At 42.3% G+C, this 14583-nt stretch overlaps 1 protein-coding gene across 1 annotated transcript in view; it reads left to right on the forward strand.

The window, feature by feature from the left end:
* Nucleotides 1-14583, forward strand: part of TNRC6B (trinucleotide repeat containing adaptor 6B) — a 255936-nt gene that overhangs the window by 194491 nt on the left and 46862 nt on the right. The window contains 5 exon segments of the mRNA XM_079140810.1: nt 1310-1648; nt 3685-6030; nt 7713-7871; nt 11402-11577; nt 14323-14397. Coding sequence (XP_078996936.1) covers nt 1310-1648; nt 3685-6030; nt 7713-7871; nt 11402-11577; nt 14323-14397 — 3095 coding nt within the window.

Consider the following 14583-nt stretch of genomic DNA (forward strand, 5'->3'; position numbering starts at 1 on the left):
GAATTTATTTGGGCCTCAGATTATTCCTGATGATTATTTCTGTAATACAGCCAGGCACTATTCTCTAGGCAGATTTTCTTGGAAAGTCCTGTGGTCTTTTGTTAGAATGAAGAAAGAGGTACAGATCTAGGAGTACCTCTGTAGGACTGGGGGTGGAGGGGGTTGAAGAATCCTGCATACAGCTTCATGGCTGCTATGCATATTCCCATGCTGCTTACCATTTTAAAAATTAAGGTAAAAATTAATTTAAAGTAAATAGGGAAAGTATCTATATAGTGAAAATTTTATATTGATTAAAGAGGGGTGAATACACCATGTCTTTGTGGGGGGAAAAGCTGTAAGATTGTAAGTTTTGTAAGTTTCCAATTTTTACATAGATGGCTAAGCAGGCATTTGAGTTCAAGTGACTGTAGGAGCCAAAACTAAATTGAATTATGTGACTGTCCAGCTCTGAGGTTCCCCAGTGGCGTCTACTCTGTGTCGAGCCCTAAGGAAAGACAGATGAATGATGATCCCTCCCTTGAGGGATTAGTGACCAGTGAAGGAGAGGGACCTATAAATGGTGGATTTCAACATAATCTACTAAATTCAGTGGTGGAGAAAGAAAGACAGTGTATTACAGGAGCACAGATGAAATGTCCTTAAGCACCTCACCCAGGAACTATAGGAAAGGAACACAATGGTCAATCTTTTTTTCTTTTCTTTTTTTTTCTTTTGGCAGTACTCTAGAGATTGAACCCAGTACCACAGAGTCATATCCCCAGCACCACCCCTCCCGCACTTTTTTAAAAATATATTTATTTTGAGACAGAGTTTTGCTAGGTAGAACTTGTGATTCTCCTGCCTTAGCCCCTCCCCCCCCAAGTAGCTGGGATTATAGGCCTGTGCCATTGCACCCAAGACAGAGGTCAGTCTTTTAAGGTGGATCAAGAAGAAGGGGACCTTGGACTTCGAGACTGGTCCCTTTACCAAGGACTCTGCTGAGAACATCCCTGCTAGCCAGCCCTTCTGGAATTCCTTTATTGATTTGGAGGAGTAAGCGATGATTGCTTTCTGTCTCCTGCTTTGTTAATGGAATGTCATTCCTTGGTGTTGCTCTCTTTTAATCCTTCTCACCATCACCCACCACCTCCACTGTACCCTTGGTAAACTGAAGACGGTGGCAAGAATTTGGAAAAACTATGTCCCTCAAGAGTAGAGTGAAAAGAGAAGAGTTGTCTTGTTAGAACTGGGCTCATGTAAACTCTTAAAAACAATCTCTAGAAAAATTCATTTGATTTCAAAGACTTTCCTAACCCATCTCTTTCAGTGCCCGAAGTGACGAAACCAAGTTTAAGCCAACCAACGGCCGCCAGCCCAATTGGCAGCTCTCCATCGCCACCAGTCAATGGTGGCAACAATGCCAAAAGGGTGGCAGTGCCGAACGGACAACCGCCAAGCGCCGCCCGCTACATGCCTCGGGAGGTGCCGCCGCGATTCCGTTGCCAGCAGGACCACAAAGTGTTACTAAAACGTGGGCAGCCCCCTCCACCATCCTGCATGCTCGGGGGTGGGGCAGGGCCTCCTCCCTGCACAGCACCTGGAGCAAACCCAAACAACGCACAAGTGACAGGCACGCTGCTGCAGAGCGAGAGTGGGACTGCGCCAGGTGAGGCTCTGGCATTGGGAACGGGGGCTGTACAGTCTTAAAGAGGGAGTGCTTTATTTGAGAGACTTGGTGTTAAACCGTTAACAGTAGAGACTTGGAATTATTCAGAAGATGGAAGAGGATCCCAGTGTAAAATGTACATGGGCAGTTCTCTAGAAGTGGGCTTTAGTGTCCTGTAAGTGTGCTCTGCTAGAGGCTCAGCATGCCTGGGGCCCTTTGTCTCTTCAGACAAGAACCTTGTAGTGTTAGCTCTGTGGTTCCACAAACATGTGTTCAGGGACAAATTGGAAGTGGGACTGCAGGGAGGCTTGTTCTGCGTGTTCAGATGCCAGAATGCCAGGAGGAGAGAAAGAGTGACCTGAGGTTACAACAGAATCCTTGCCGAGGACACCAAATAATACCATTCTATAATTGTTTACTAGATTCTTCAAAATCATTGTTTTTGGGGGGACATTGAATTTTGAACTTTGTTATACACTGTAATGAAGACAAGTTTCGAGAGTTTTTAAGAGCTGAATACTAAGGCAACCACAGCTAAAAACTTCCAGATCTCTTCTTTTTTAGAATTTAACAGATTTCAACCTAATATATCTTTTGAGGTTGTATTAAAATTCAGAGCTTGGACACCATTGATTCTTGGACCAGGTCAGTTTTTTTGTCACTAAAAGGATGCTTTATTTGAGTTCTGAGTTTGAACAACAAATTACCTAGAAAATGCTGTCACCACCGGGTTGTTGGTAGAGTAAGAACAGGAACAAACCTAGTGGTGACACAGGCTGCATGCAGAAGTTGCCCTACCCATGAGGCTTCCTGTGGTGGCTTCAGGCCAGTCCCAGGTGGACAGGGAGGAGCCTCACAGTCCTTCCTTTCTGGCTCCAGGAACCAGTTGCAAAGAAACATAAGAGAGGATGGTCTTCTGTTTCCACTCCCGCTGTAGCCAGGATGCAGAAACATAGGTCCAGTGTGAGTCAGTCTTTTGTTTATATGTATCAAACCAAAGATTCCCCTACATTTCAAGAGTTTGGGGTTCTGCACTTCCTTATTTCTTATACAGTTCTATGTAGTGCTTTTTTTCAACGTCATATTGATTTAAAACTGCCCGATTAAAGAAATTAAAATAACTTGAAAATAAATTTTCTCATTAAAAACATGTCATATTTTACTCCCCAATATGGTAAATGTCATCATAATATGTCGTGCTGGGCTGATAGGTCAGACTAAGGTGTCCAACTCTCCTGTGCTCACCTGCCCCAGCAGCAGCCCATAGGTGCTCACTGAGCAGCACTGCCCTGGCCATGTGGGGAACACACAGAGAAGATACGGTCTCTGACAAGGACACACACTGCAGGGAAGGAAAGATGTGAACACGGTGCTACTGCACTGGACAAATGTCTCTAGACAGGGAAAGATGATTTTCAGTTTTTGAGTTCAAAAACAGCTTCATAGAAGAAATACTATTTGAACTGGGCCCGGAAAGATGAGTGAATTCAGGAGGAAAAAACAAGGTGAGAAGACTATTGTGGCATATAGATACCTCTCAGAAAGTCTTTGAAGATGAGACTAGGAATATGGGTTGGCCTGGGCATGGAGCATCTTGATCAAAAACCACAGGTCAAGGAGTTTAGCTTTATTCTTGAACATTAAGAAACTGTGGAAAGCTCTCATATGGCAGTGATAGACTCAAAGGTGTGTTTTAGGAAAGTTGCTCCAGCTTGGAGTGTAGAGTAGATTGGAGGTGTGGGGCAAGTTGAGGGTACTGTTGCGTTTGTCTCAAGATACAAGAAGGTCCTTCTCTGCTGATAGAAATGGCAGAGAGATGGGGTGGAATTACATTCAGCAGGTACAGCAGCAGGCAAATGAAAGATAAGCAATGACTCAGACAGGTGTGATGCCATCAACCAAGACAAACATCTGGACAGAGAAGCCAGTCTGTGGGGAGATGGGATAAGCTTTCGTAGGGGCAGTTTTAGCCCCAGGTGTTATTATTGATAATGCATCATGGCAGCTGTGATTGATGAGATGAACTCTTTTTCCAGAGTCAACCCTTGGAGGTGCTGCTGCTTCAAATTATGCAAATTCCACTTGGGGCCCGGGAGCCTCCTCCAACAACGGCACCTCCCCCAACCCAATTCACATCTGGGACAAGGTGATTGTAGACGGGTCTGACATGGAAGAGTGGCCTTGTATTGCCAGCAAAGACACTGAATCTTCTTCCGAAAACACCACCGATAACAACAGTGCCTCGAACCCTGGCTCTGAGAAGAGCACTCTGCCAGGAAGCACCACTAGTAACAAAGGCAAAGGGAGCCAGTGCCAGTCTGCAAGTTCTGGGAACGAATGTAATCTTGGGGTCTGGAAATCTGACCCTAAGGCTAAATCTATTCAATCTTCCAACTCTACCACAGAGAGCAACAATGGACTTGGAAATTGGAGGAATGTGAGTGGTCAGGACAGAATTGGACCTGGCTCTGGCTTCAGCAACTTTAACCCAAATAGCAACCCATCTGCCTGGCCAGCGCTGGTCCAAGAAGGAACTTCTAGGAAAGGGGCATTGGAAACGGATAATAGTAATTCCAGTGCACAGGCTAGCACAGTAGGTCAGGCATCCAGGGAACAGCAGTCAAAGATGGAAAATGCGGGTGTTAATTTTGTTGTCTCTGGCAGAGAACAGGCTCAAATTCATAACACTGATGGACCAAAAAATGGAAACACTAACTCCTTGAACTTAAGTTCACCAAACCCCATGGAGAATAAGGGAATGCCCTTTGGAATGGGCTTGGGGAACACCTCCAGGAGCACTGATGCCCCTTCACAAAGCACTGGAGATAGAAAAACTGGGAGTGTTGGATCTTGGGGTGCAGCTAGGGGGCCTTCTGGAACTGACACAGTCTCTGGACAAAGCAATTCTGGAAACAATGGGAACAATGGAAAAGACAGAGAGGACTCCTGGAAAGGAGCTTCTGTTCAGAAATCAACTGGGTCAAAAAATGACTCTTGGGACAGTAATAACAGGTCTACGGGTGGGTCCTGGAACTTTGGCCCTCAGGACTCTAATGACAACAAATGGGGTGAAGGGAACAAAATGACATCTGGGGTCTCTCAGGGAGAATGGAAACAGCCGACTGGGTCTGATGAGTTGAAAATTGGAGAATGGAGTGGTCCAAACCAACCAAATTCTAGCACTGGAGCATGGGACAATCAAAAGGGCCACCCCCTCCCTGAAAACCAAGGCAATGCCCAGGCTCCCTGTTGGGGAAGATCTTCCAGCTCCACAGGAAGTGAAGTTGGAGGTCAAAGCACTGGAAGCAACCACAAAGCAGGAAGTAGTGACAGTCATAATTCTGGCCGTCGGTCCTACAGGCCCACACATCCTGATTGCCAGGCTGTCTTGCAGACTCTTTTGAGCCGGACTGATTTGGATCCCAGGGTGCTGTCAAACACTGGCTGGGGCCAAACTCAAATTAAGCAGGACACGATGTGGGATATTGAAGAGGTGCCAAGGCCTGAGGGGAAATCTGACAAAGGAACTGAGGGGTGGGAGAGCGCTGCCACACAGACCAAGAACTCAGGGGGCTGGGGAGATGCACCCAGCCAAAGCAATCAAATGAAGTCTGGATGGGGGGAGCTCTCAGCCTCTACGGAGTGGAAAGACCCCAAGAATGCAGGAGGCTGGAATGACTATAAGAACAACTCTTCCAACTGGGGAGGAGGACGACCAGATGAAAAGACACCTTCCTCCTGGAATGAGAATTCCAGCAAGGATCAGGGGTGGGGGGGTGGACGCCAGCCCAATCAAGGATGGACTTCTGGGAAGAATGGTTGGGGAGAGGAAGTTGATCCAGCAAAAAACAGCAACTGGGAAAGTTCTACAAGTAAGCCTGTGGCTGGGTGGGGGGAAGGAGGGCAGAACGAAATTGGAACTTGGGGAAACGGTGGGAATGCAAGCCTAGCTTCAAAAGGTGGGTGGGAAGATTGCAAAAGGTCCCCTGCATGGGCTGAGACAGGCAGGCAGCCCAGTTCCTGGAATAAACAGCACCAACCACCACAGCAGCCACAGCAGCCACCGCCACCACAACCAGAGGCTTCTGGTTCATGGGGAGGCCCACCCCCACCACCTCCAGGCAGTGTTCGACCTTCCAATTCCAACTGGAGCAGCGGACCCCAGCCCACAACCCCCAAGGATGAGGAACCCAGCGGTTGGGAAGAGCCATCCCCACAGTCAATTAGTCGGAAAATGGACATCGATGATGGCACTTCAGCATGGGGAGACCCTAGCAGTTACAACTACAAGAATGTGAACCTGTGGGATAAGAATTCCCAAGGGGGCCCAGCACCTCGAGAACCGAACCTGCCCACCCCAATGACTGGAAAATCAGCATCCGGTAAGCAATGACTTTTTCAAATACATTTGATGGAGAAAAGAGCCTAGACCAAGGCGTTTTAATTAAGGTTTATTTATTCGACTTAGTTTCATTCTGAGAGTCTTTCCTGCAGTTTCTACTCTGTTGCTAGAGAACCTATTTTTCTATAAGATGCTGGCATTAGGAGCTGCTGCTAGTAGATTGTGGTATTCTTTTGTGGCAAGAGGAAGAAATAGCAACCCTGTGTTAATCTGCAGAATTATTTCTCTGTAATTGTCTTGGTCTGAAGAATCCAAAAGTTTTAACATCTTAACAACTAAACTATGCTCTAAATTTAAAAATAAAGAACTTGGGCTGAGGATGTAGCTCATAGGTAGAGTGCTGGCTGGTGTGCACAAAGCCCTGGATTCAGTCCTTGGCCTTGCAAAAAGTGGGGAAAAAGGAGTTCTGAAAAAAGAGCTAAAGTGGTAGCAAAAGCAGAACCATCCCAGTTTCCATCCAGATTCTGCCTGCACACTCATCCCTGGTGCCTGTCCTCCCCACCCTCAAATAGAGGGAAGCTCTCTGTTGTTCTTGCAGAGGTCGTCATAATGCTGCAGCAGAGCTGGTGTCTGGGCACTTGAGGTCTCTTTCCGGATGATCCGTGATGATCACCTCTGCAAGGGAGTATACTTTGCATTAAAGTTAGTTATCTCAGGTTAATCAGTTATATGGGATTAATCTCTGTTCCCTGACCATTTGAATAGAAAGCATCTTATCTGGTTAGTTAAAAGTAACTGGTAATTTCATTCTCAGTTTATCATGACTTGAATGTCCCCAGAAAAGTATGTCATTCCATATATTAAGGGGATGTATATTTCAAGTCTTTTTTTTAGTTACAATTAATTATGATATTAATGATCAGTTTTCCACTCCTTAAAGTAACCTTGTATTCAATGAATTCACTTATGGCCACTTAGAAAATGATGACATTTAAACTAGTTCATTTTTTCCCAAGTATTGAAAAGAATGAGGAAGGAAACAAAGGTCACACCTTAACTCCCCATGTAGAATAAAAACTGCTTATGTTAAAAAAAAAATGATATTCACTAAGTAAAAACTGCTCAAATTGTACAGAAAAGCAAAAGATAAGAAATAAGTGTCTTAACCCTTTGGATCTCTCTATAGGTGATCTCTTAGAAGTTTGTTTCATATATCTTATTCTAATATATTGGCAAAATATATCTATCCTTTGAAAATTTTAAAGGGGTTACACTCTACAGTGTTATTCATCTTGGTGTTTTCATCCTCTTTTAAGCTTTCCATGTTAGCATATACAGGTCTTTGAATTGCTTCATATTTAGTATTCATTTTATGGAGGACCCCTGATTGGTCCCTAACTTGCCCCCTTCTGATAGATATGTAGGTTGCTTCCAGGTTTTTCTAACAGTGATGCAGTGGCTGTTGGGTGTATAATGTTGTTGACTTTGACTTTGACTTTGACATATGTCTATGGTAGATTTCCGGACAAGTAGAGGTACTGGTCAAAAGTGATGTGCCCTTGGACTCTTTAAAGTGGTATTGCCAGATAGGCTTCACGGAGGTTGAACCTTGTCTTGTTTCTGCCAAGAGAATGTATGTGTGCCTCTTCTTGTCACCGCCCACGCCCTCTGGATATGAGCTGTTTAACAGATCATTCTTAAGGACACATTTCTTTTTTACAGTCTGGAGTAAAAGCACACCACCTGCTCCAGATAACGGGACTTCAGCTTGGGGTGAACCAAATGAAAGCAGTCCTGGGTGGGGAGAGATGGACGATGCAGGAGCATCGACCTCGGGCTGGGGGAGCACACCCTCCAACGCTTCCAACGCCATGAAACCCAGTAAGTAGACTGCGTTTTTAATTTTAAGGTATTCTTTGTCAATGTGGAAGTCAGACGTTTTGGTGAGGAGCGCTTAGTGTTTAAACTGTCAATTCAGGACCTTGAACACTAAATAGTATCAAATAGTATAAAATGGTGGTGGCTCTTCTTGGAATGTGTTTACAATGGACCAGAAATCATAAATTAATATATATATATATATATATTTTTAAGCTAGATTGGGTATCTGGTCAGAACTGTAATTTTGATGTAATGCATTTTAATCCAGTAATTTAAATATGTTGTTTTATCTATTTTGCACATCTACTTTTTTTAGTATGATATAAAGAGGTTTTTTTTGGGGGGGGGGGGGACAGAAGATTGAACCCAGGGGTGCTCCAGCACTGAGGTGCACACCCAACCCTTTTTGTTTATTTATTTTTACTTTGAGACAGTGTCTGGCCAAGATGCCGGTGCTGGCCTCAGAAGAGCTCCCTGGCTTCTAATGTGGAACGTGGTCTTTGCCAGGGACTTCGTCCTTCTGTACTTGGCTTTTGTTTTTCTCTTTTCATTCATCCACCCACGTAAGAGCACTTTCAGGTTTTTTTAACCTGACAAAGATTTCTTCATTCCAATTTTTAAATGAAGAACATCCTACTTACTCATAATTGTTGAAAATGGTAAGCTACACTTGCTCCAGCTGGCACTATAATTTTGCAAAACTTCGTAGACTCATGCTGTGGCATTCCATTGGATGTTCCTAAATTTAAAAAATTAAATTTCAAGTGTCCATTTTCACTTCTTTGTAACTTTCTTAAAAGTGCTTTAACATTTCTTTTCTAAAACATAGCAGATTTTAAGGGAGTATATTTATTAAAAAATGAAATTTCATGGAATGTTCAAAATTTGAAGAAGAAAAAAGATTCTGTGGTTAACTTTATCCTATGATAATTAAGACACTTACATTACCTGGCAAGGAATATATTAGCTTTGTTTTAGAAATTCACACTTGTGCCTATGTAACTACTGTGTTGTAAGTCATGTATCTTGCCAGGTGTGGTAGTGCATGCCTGTAATCCAAGCAACACAAGAGGCAGGAAAATGGCAAGTTCGAGGCTATCAAGACCCTGTCACAAAATTAAAAAGGCCAGATATATGACTCATTGGCAGAGTGTACCTGGGCTCAATCCTTGTTACTGCAAAAACAAAAGCAAAGATCTCCTGAATCTCCTGAGCTTCACAGAAATCCCAAGTTTTGTGAAGACTTTGTTTTCACGTTTTTCATTGTGAGGTTAGTTTTCATTGTGGAATATGTCACCACATGAACTTGAAATAGATCCACATTGACCCTCAACACAGGGAGGCCTTTCAGAAGGACCTTCAGAATATTTTTGATTTCCCAACCTCAGAATCTCTTTTTTTCCATCACAAACCTTCATGTTTTTCCATATTCTGTAATGTTTTCTCTTCAGCAGCATTCGTAGTTATAGAGCTGATGTCCTTTTTCTGAGTGATTTGAATGTGCAGTGCACAGAGGAAGGGTTAGATCCTACAGGTGATGCTAGTAGTTCATCTGTGACTTCTCTAGCCTCTGGATGCATTAAGTTTGATATTATGAGTCTTGTAGTTTAAAATCAGAGCTCCAGTCCTGCTCACTTGCTTGCATTCCCCCCTTTTCTAAGAAACATTATTTCTTAAAACATTTTTATCATATGGAATGTCATGTTAAAAAGTTAAGCTCTTTTCTCTAAAAGAAGAGGGTTCACCTGTATGTTTTCATTTTTATAAAGGGCAGTCTTTGTTTTTGGTACTGGTAATTGAACCCAGAGGCACTCAACCATTGAACCACATCTCCAGCCCTTTTTATATTTTTATTTATAAAAGTGACAGAGTCTCACTAAGTTGCTGAGGCTGGCTTTGAACTCTCTATCCTCTTGCCTCAGCCTCCCGAGCCACTGGGATTATAGGCTTGCACCACTGCACCTGGTGGGACAGTGTAGTTTTTATATTTAGATTCCTATTGCTTGTTTTATATTTAGATTCCTATTGCTTTATACCACTTATGCCTAAAGAATGTATAAGTGTATAAGTGTGGTATAAAGCCTGTGTTTACATAGTTTAAGCCATAATATAAACTTAATACAGGATTATGTAAATTAGTAACCCTTATGCAGAGAAAACAGTTCTGGTTATCACTGGATAACACCCTGGCAGCAGGGAGGATAGCATCCCAGTCCTGCCTCTTGCTACCTTGACAAGGAACTCCCTTTCCTTTACCTGGACCTCCTGGGGGCATGAAATGCCACAGAAGAAATCGATTGTGTGACTGTCGTGGGCCTGGCCCCAGAGGATGGCAGTAGTCATTCAAAAAGGTCCTGAAAGAGCCACTTTTTGCTCTGTGCTTCACATGAAGCTAAGTCCACAAAAGAAAGATGTTCATGAAGTTTCTAAATAGGCTAATCTAATTCCATACCATATTTTTGGAGGGAAATTAAGGATTTATCTTAATCGTCAAGTTTAAAGATCTTGGTTAAAGGGGATGTCACTTGCCTAGAATGTGTGAGACCCTTGGTTTGATCCCCAGCAATGACACACACACACAAACACATACAAAGTGTGTAGATGTTAATAGAATAGTCTGAATACTGATGCCTTGTGTCTTTTAAACATTACAGCCCTCTTCTTTGATTTTCCTGGTGTCTTTCTCCCCTTCCCTTCTGTCCTCCACATTCCACATTTTGTACCTCTTTTTTTGGGTAGGGGGTTGTTGGGGATTGAACTTTACCACTACCCAGCCGTCAATAAGTTGTTGAGGCTGGCCTCAAACTTGGGATCCTCCTGCCTTGGCCTCTGGAGTCACTGGGATTGCAGACATGTGCCACTACATCATCTCCTGTCTTTTCAAAACCACTGCTAATACAGTCTAGTGAATTTTTTTCACCATAATTTTTGTATTCCAGGTCTTTATGAATTCTTTGTTCTTTTTCATATTCTTATCTACATCATTCCAAATAAGATGTACCTGTTTCTAATGTCTGTTGTATACAGAGCACATAATGTACATTTAGGAGGGTAAAACTAGGCCTAAGATAAACCTTGCTCATTAAGATTCTTGTGAAAATTCTTGTAATTGTGATACGTTCTTTTTTCTGAGGGGCGTGCCAGGCATTGAACTGGGGCACTCACCACTGAGCCACATCCCCAGCCCTATTTTGTATTTTATTTAGAGAAGGGTCTCACTGAATTGCTTAGGGCCTCACAAAGTTGCTGAGGCTGGCTTTGAACTCGTGATCCTCCTTCCTCAGCCTCCCAAGCCACCGGGATTACAGGCATGCACCACTGCGCCTGACTGATAGGCTCTTTTCAGTGTTGGAATTCCTGTCAACTTGGTGCAGGGGGAAAAGTATTGAACCAGAGGTCAGAAAAATCTCAATTGTGTGGTTCATTTCCTGCTCTAAAATATGAGTATTTGCCTTCCTAGTTCTCCAGGAATAGATCAAATCACAAAGATGTACTTATTGCAAACACTTGATTCATTTTTTTCCTTAAAGATTCCAAATCTATGCAAGATGGCTGGGGGGAGAGTGATGGGCCAGTCACAGGAACTCGACATCCCAGCTGGGAAGAGGAGGATGATGGAGGAGTCTGGAACACCACCGGCTCTCAGGGAAGTGCTTCCTCCCACAACTCCGCAAGCTGGGGACAAGGAGGAAAGAAACAAATGAAGGTAGTCCTCCACTTGCTTACTCATTCTTAGAAGGCAGAACTGAGAATGTGTTAGTGGAAGGGATGTGGGAGCCAGAGCCTCAGAGATCTTAAGTAAGGGGAAGTATTTCCTTATGAACCAGTAACTGCTTCCCTTTTATCCCTGTTCTCCTTCCCTACGACCTTGAAACATTGCACTACAGAACTGTTGCTGTGGGTACAAAGGAATTTTCTAAGATGCAAGGTCATCTTTTGGTTTTTGCTTCCACATTATAACAGTTCATTGGAAACTCTCCAAGCGTGTTTTAAAAATGCTTTATGCATTTACATTAGAAAGCCAAAGAAGTTCTTAGGTAAAATCCCATGGAGATGTACAAGAGAAACTAAAGGAAGATTATACTGGCTTCACCAGGCAGTCTTATTGCAGTTTGACCTGATTAGTGAAAGCCCAAAGCCCAGAACCTTCCTCCCAACAAAACAAAGTACCATTGTGTGCCCTTGTTACATAGCATCTAGGTGATTTCTCTACATCGTGTTCCAAATTGAGTTCCAAACTTTTCACTTTCCATATCTTATAACAACTTAATTTCTCCTTGAATTTGCATAATTTAATGAGTTGTTGTGTTTGTTTGCAGTGCTGGTTTGGAGCCTAGGGCCCTGTGCATGCTAGGCAAGCACTCTTCCACTCGGTTGCATCCCCAGCTCCAGGGCTTTGAATAGTCTTTTCACCTGAACCATTGCCTTGGCAGTAGCGCTCTCCTTTTTTTTTAATTCTACACACACACAAAATGATAGAAATAAGCATATACTGAATTTCAACCTGCAAGAACTGTTGTCCTATGAAACACTTCACAACTAGTATTCTTCCAGGTTTCAAACACCTGATGCTGTCTTAGAAGGCCTTCTGATGGCCTTTCTCCCCTTTGCCTAAGAGGTACTGATTTAGTTAAATACCCTAAGTTTCTTCTGAAGCATAAGACAGTTTGTTTCTCAAGGAGACATTTTGTTGAAGCAATTCTTTATAAGTTTTCCCTTTTTCTAAGGACTTTGATTTCCTTACTCCCATCACAAAAGGAATTATTCAGTAAACTTTTCAGCATCTTTATACCTTATGATCTCTAGTCTGCTTTTGACAGCATTTTGGTCATTTACAAATTAACAGAGAGTCCATCTTGACTGAGTGCAGGTACTAGTGAATCCCCTACTCATATGACAACCAAGAGTTATTTAATTGAGTTAATTGGAAGTTGGGTACTTCAGCTCCTGTGCCAGTGATTCTGAGACTTTCATTCTGAGGACCTTTTTCAAAATATTGTGGTAGAATACACATGACATTTACCATCATAGCCATTTTAAGTGTATAGTTGAGACCTTTAATTATATTTATGCTATTAAGCTACCATCAAAACAGAATCGTTTTTATCTTACAAAACTAAAACCCTGTACCTGTTAAGAAACAACTTCCCCTTTTCCTTCCAGGGAGGACTTTTCAACCTCAAAATCTGTAACTAAACATAAGTACCTTATCACTTTAAAAAATAATAAAATAAATATGATAATAATAAAATAATAATAATAAAATAAATATCAGAACACATAATTTCTGCCTAAAGAATGCATAAGTGTATAAGGCTTATGTTAGTCAGTTTTTGTCACTTTCATCAAAATACATGATAAGAACAACTTAATGGAGGGAAAGTTTATTTTGGCTCACAGTTTCAGGGTCTCTGTCTGTGGGCAACCAACTTCTTTGCTGGGCCTGAGGAGAGGCAGAACATCGTGGTTGGAAGAGTGTGGTGGTAGAAAGCTGCCAAGCTCGTGGCAATCAGGAAGTGGGGGACATATGGGGAAGAGACAGTGACAAGATATAACTTCCAAGGGCACACCTACAATGACTTAACCTCCTCTAGCCATACCCCCTTGTCTCAGATACCACCCAGTAGTCCATTCAAATTATTACTTCATCAAATGGATTAATCCACACCAATGAGGTTACAGCTCTCATAATCTAATCTTTTTACCTCTGAATATTGCTGCCTTGGCCTAACACATGAGCTTTAGAAGGGGAAACAGTGTTAGATGCAAACCATAACATGACCCCATCCTACCCTGTCCTACCAAGTTCCCATCATAGTCCCACCTACCTTCTTCACAGAAGTGGAAGTGAGCTGATGACTGGTGCCTTGTTCAGGGGAGTCTGCCTTATCCCATTGAAAAACAAATTCCACTCTGCCTTCCTTTGCCCAGGAGATAGGTGATAGTCTCTTCTACCAGTCCTCTCTGTGCTGTGAAACAGATGAGGTACTACGCTGTTGAGTTTTCAGTGCATTCACACAGAGAATAATGTTCGGTTAAGTAGATTCCTTCCAAATAACATGCACCCACATCAACTCTTTCTTTTCTCCTAATACAGACTAGCTTGTGTCACAAGAAGAGCAGCCCACTGACAGTGGAAGTGGTAGCACCCAGAAATTACATTTTACAAAATCCATAGTGATGACTTTCCATTTAAAAAGTAAAAAGCACCAAATGTCTTTCTAGTTACTTCTAGTTTGGAGTGATGAGTAAAGAAAGAATGAAAACAGAACTAGAGTTTATTTAATTGTTATTTTAATCATTACAACTAACATTAAAATGCCAAAGTAACTTAGAGAAATAAGGTTCACAAAGTTAAACTGTTGGTTCGAAGTTTTCAGTGTGCACTTTTGCAACTCAGTAGGGGGAGATGCATTATGCGTTTCTGAGGTTACATATTTCATTTCTGTAGTGCTCACTAAAAGGAGGAAACAATGATTCATGGATGAATCCTCTTGCCAAACAGTTTTCAAATATGGGATTGCTGGTAAGTTTTATTTTTCTCATATGTATAATGTATCCCAAATTTTAGGTCAATATGAATTTTAAGTTCACTGCCAGGTTGTCATGTAATAATACAAATTTAGAAACTAATTAAGCGGTGTTCTTGATCTTTTGAATTACATTTGCTTTCTGTTCTTTTATTCTTAATGATATACTACAGCATTTAAAG

This window comes from Sciurus vulgaris (genome assembly GCF_902686455.1).
Source record: "Sciurus vulgaris genome assembly, chromosome: 5".
Lineage (NCBI taxonomy): Eukaryota > Metazoa > Chordata > Mammalia > Rodentia > Sciuridae > Sciurus > Sciurus vulgaris.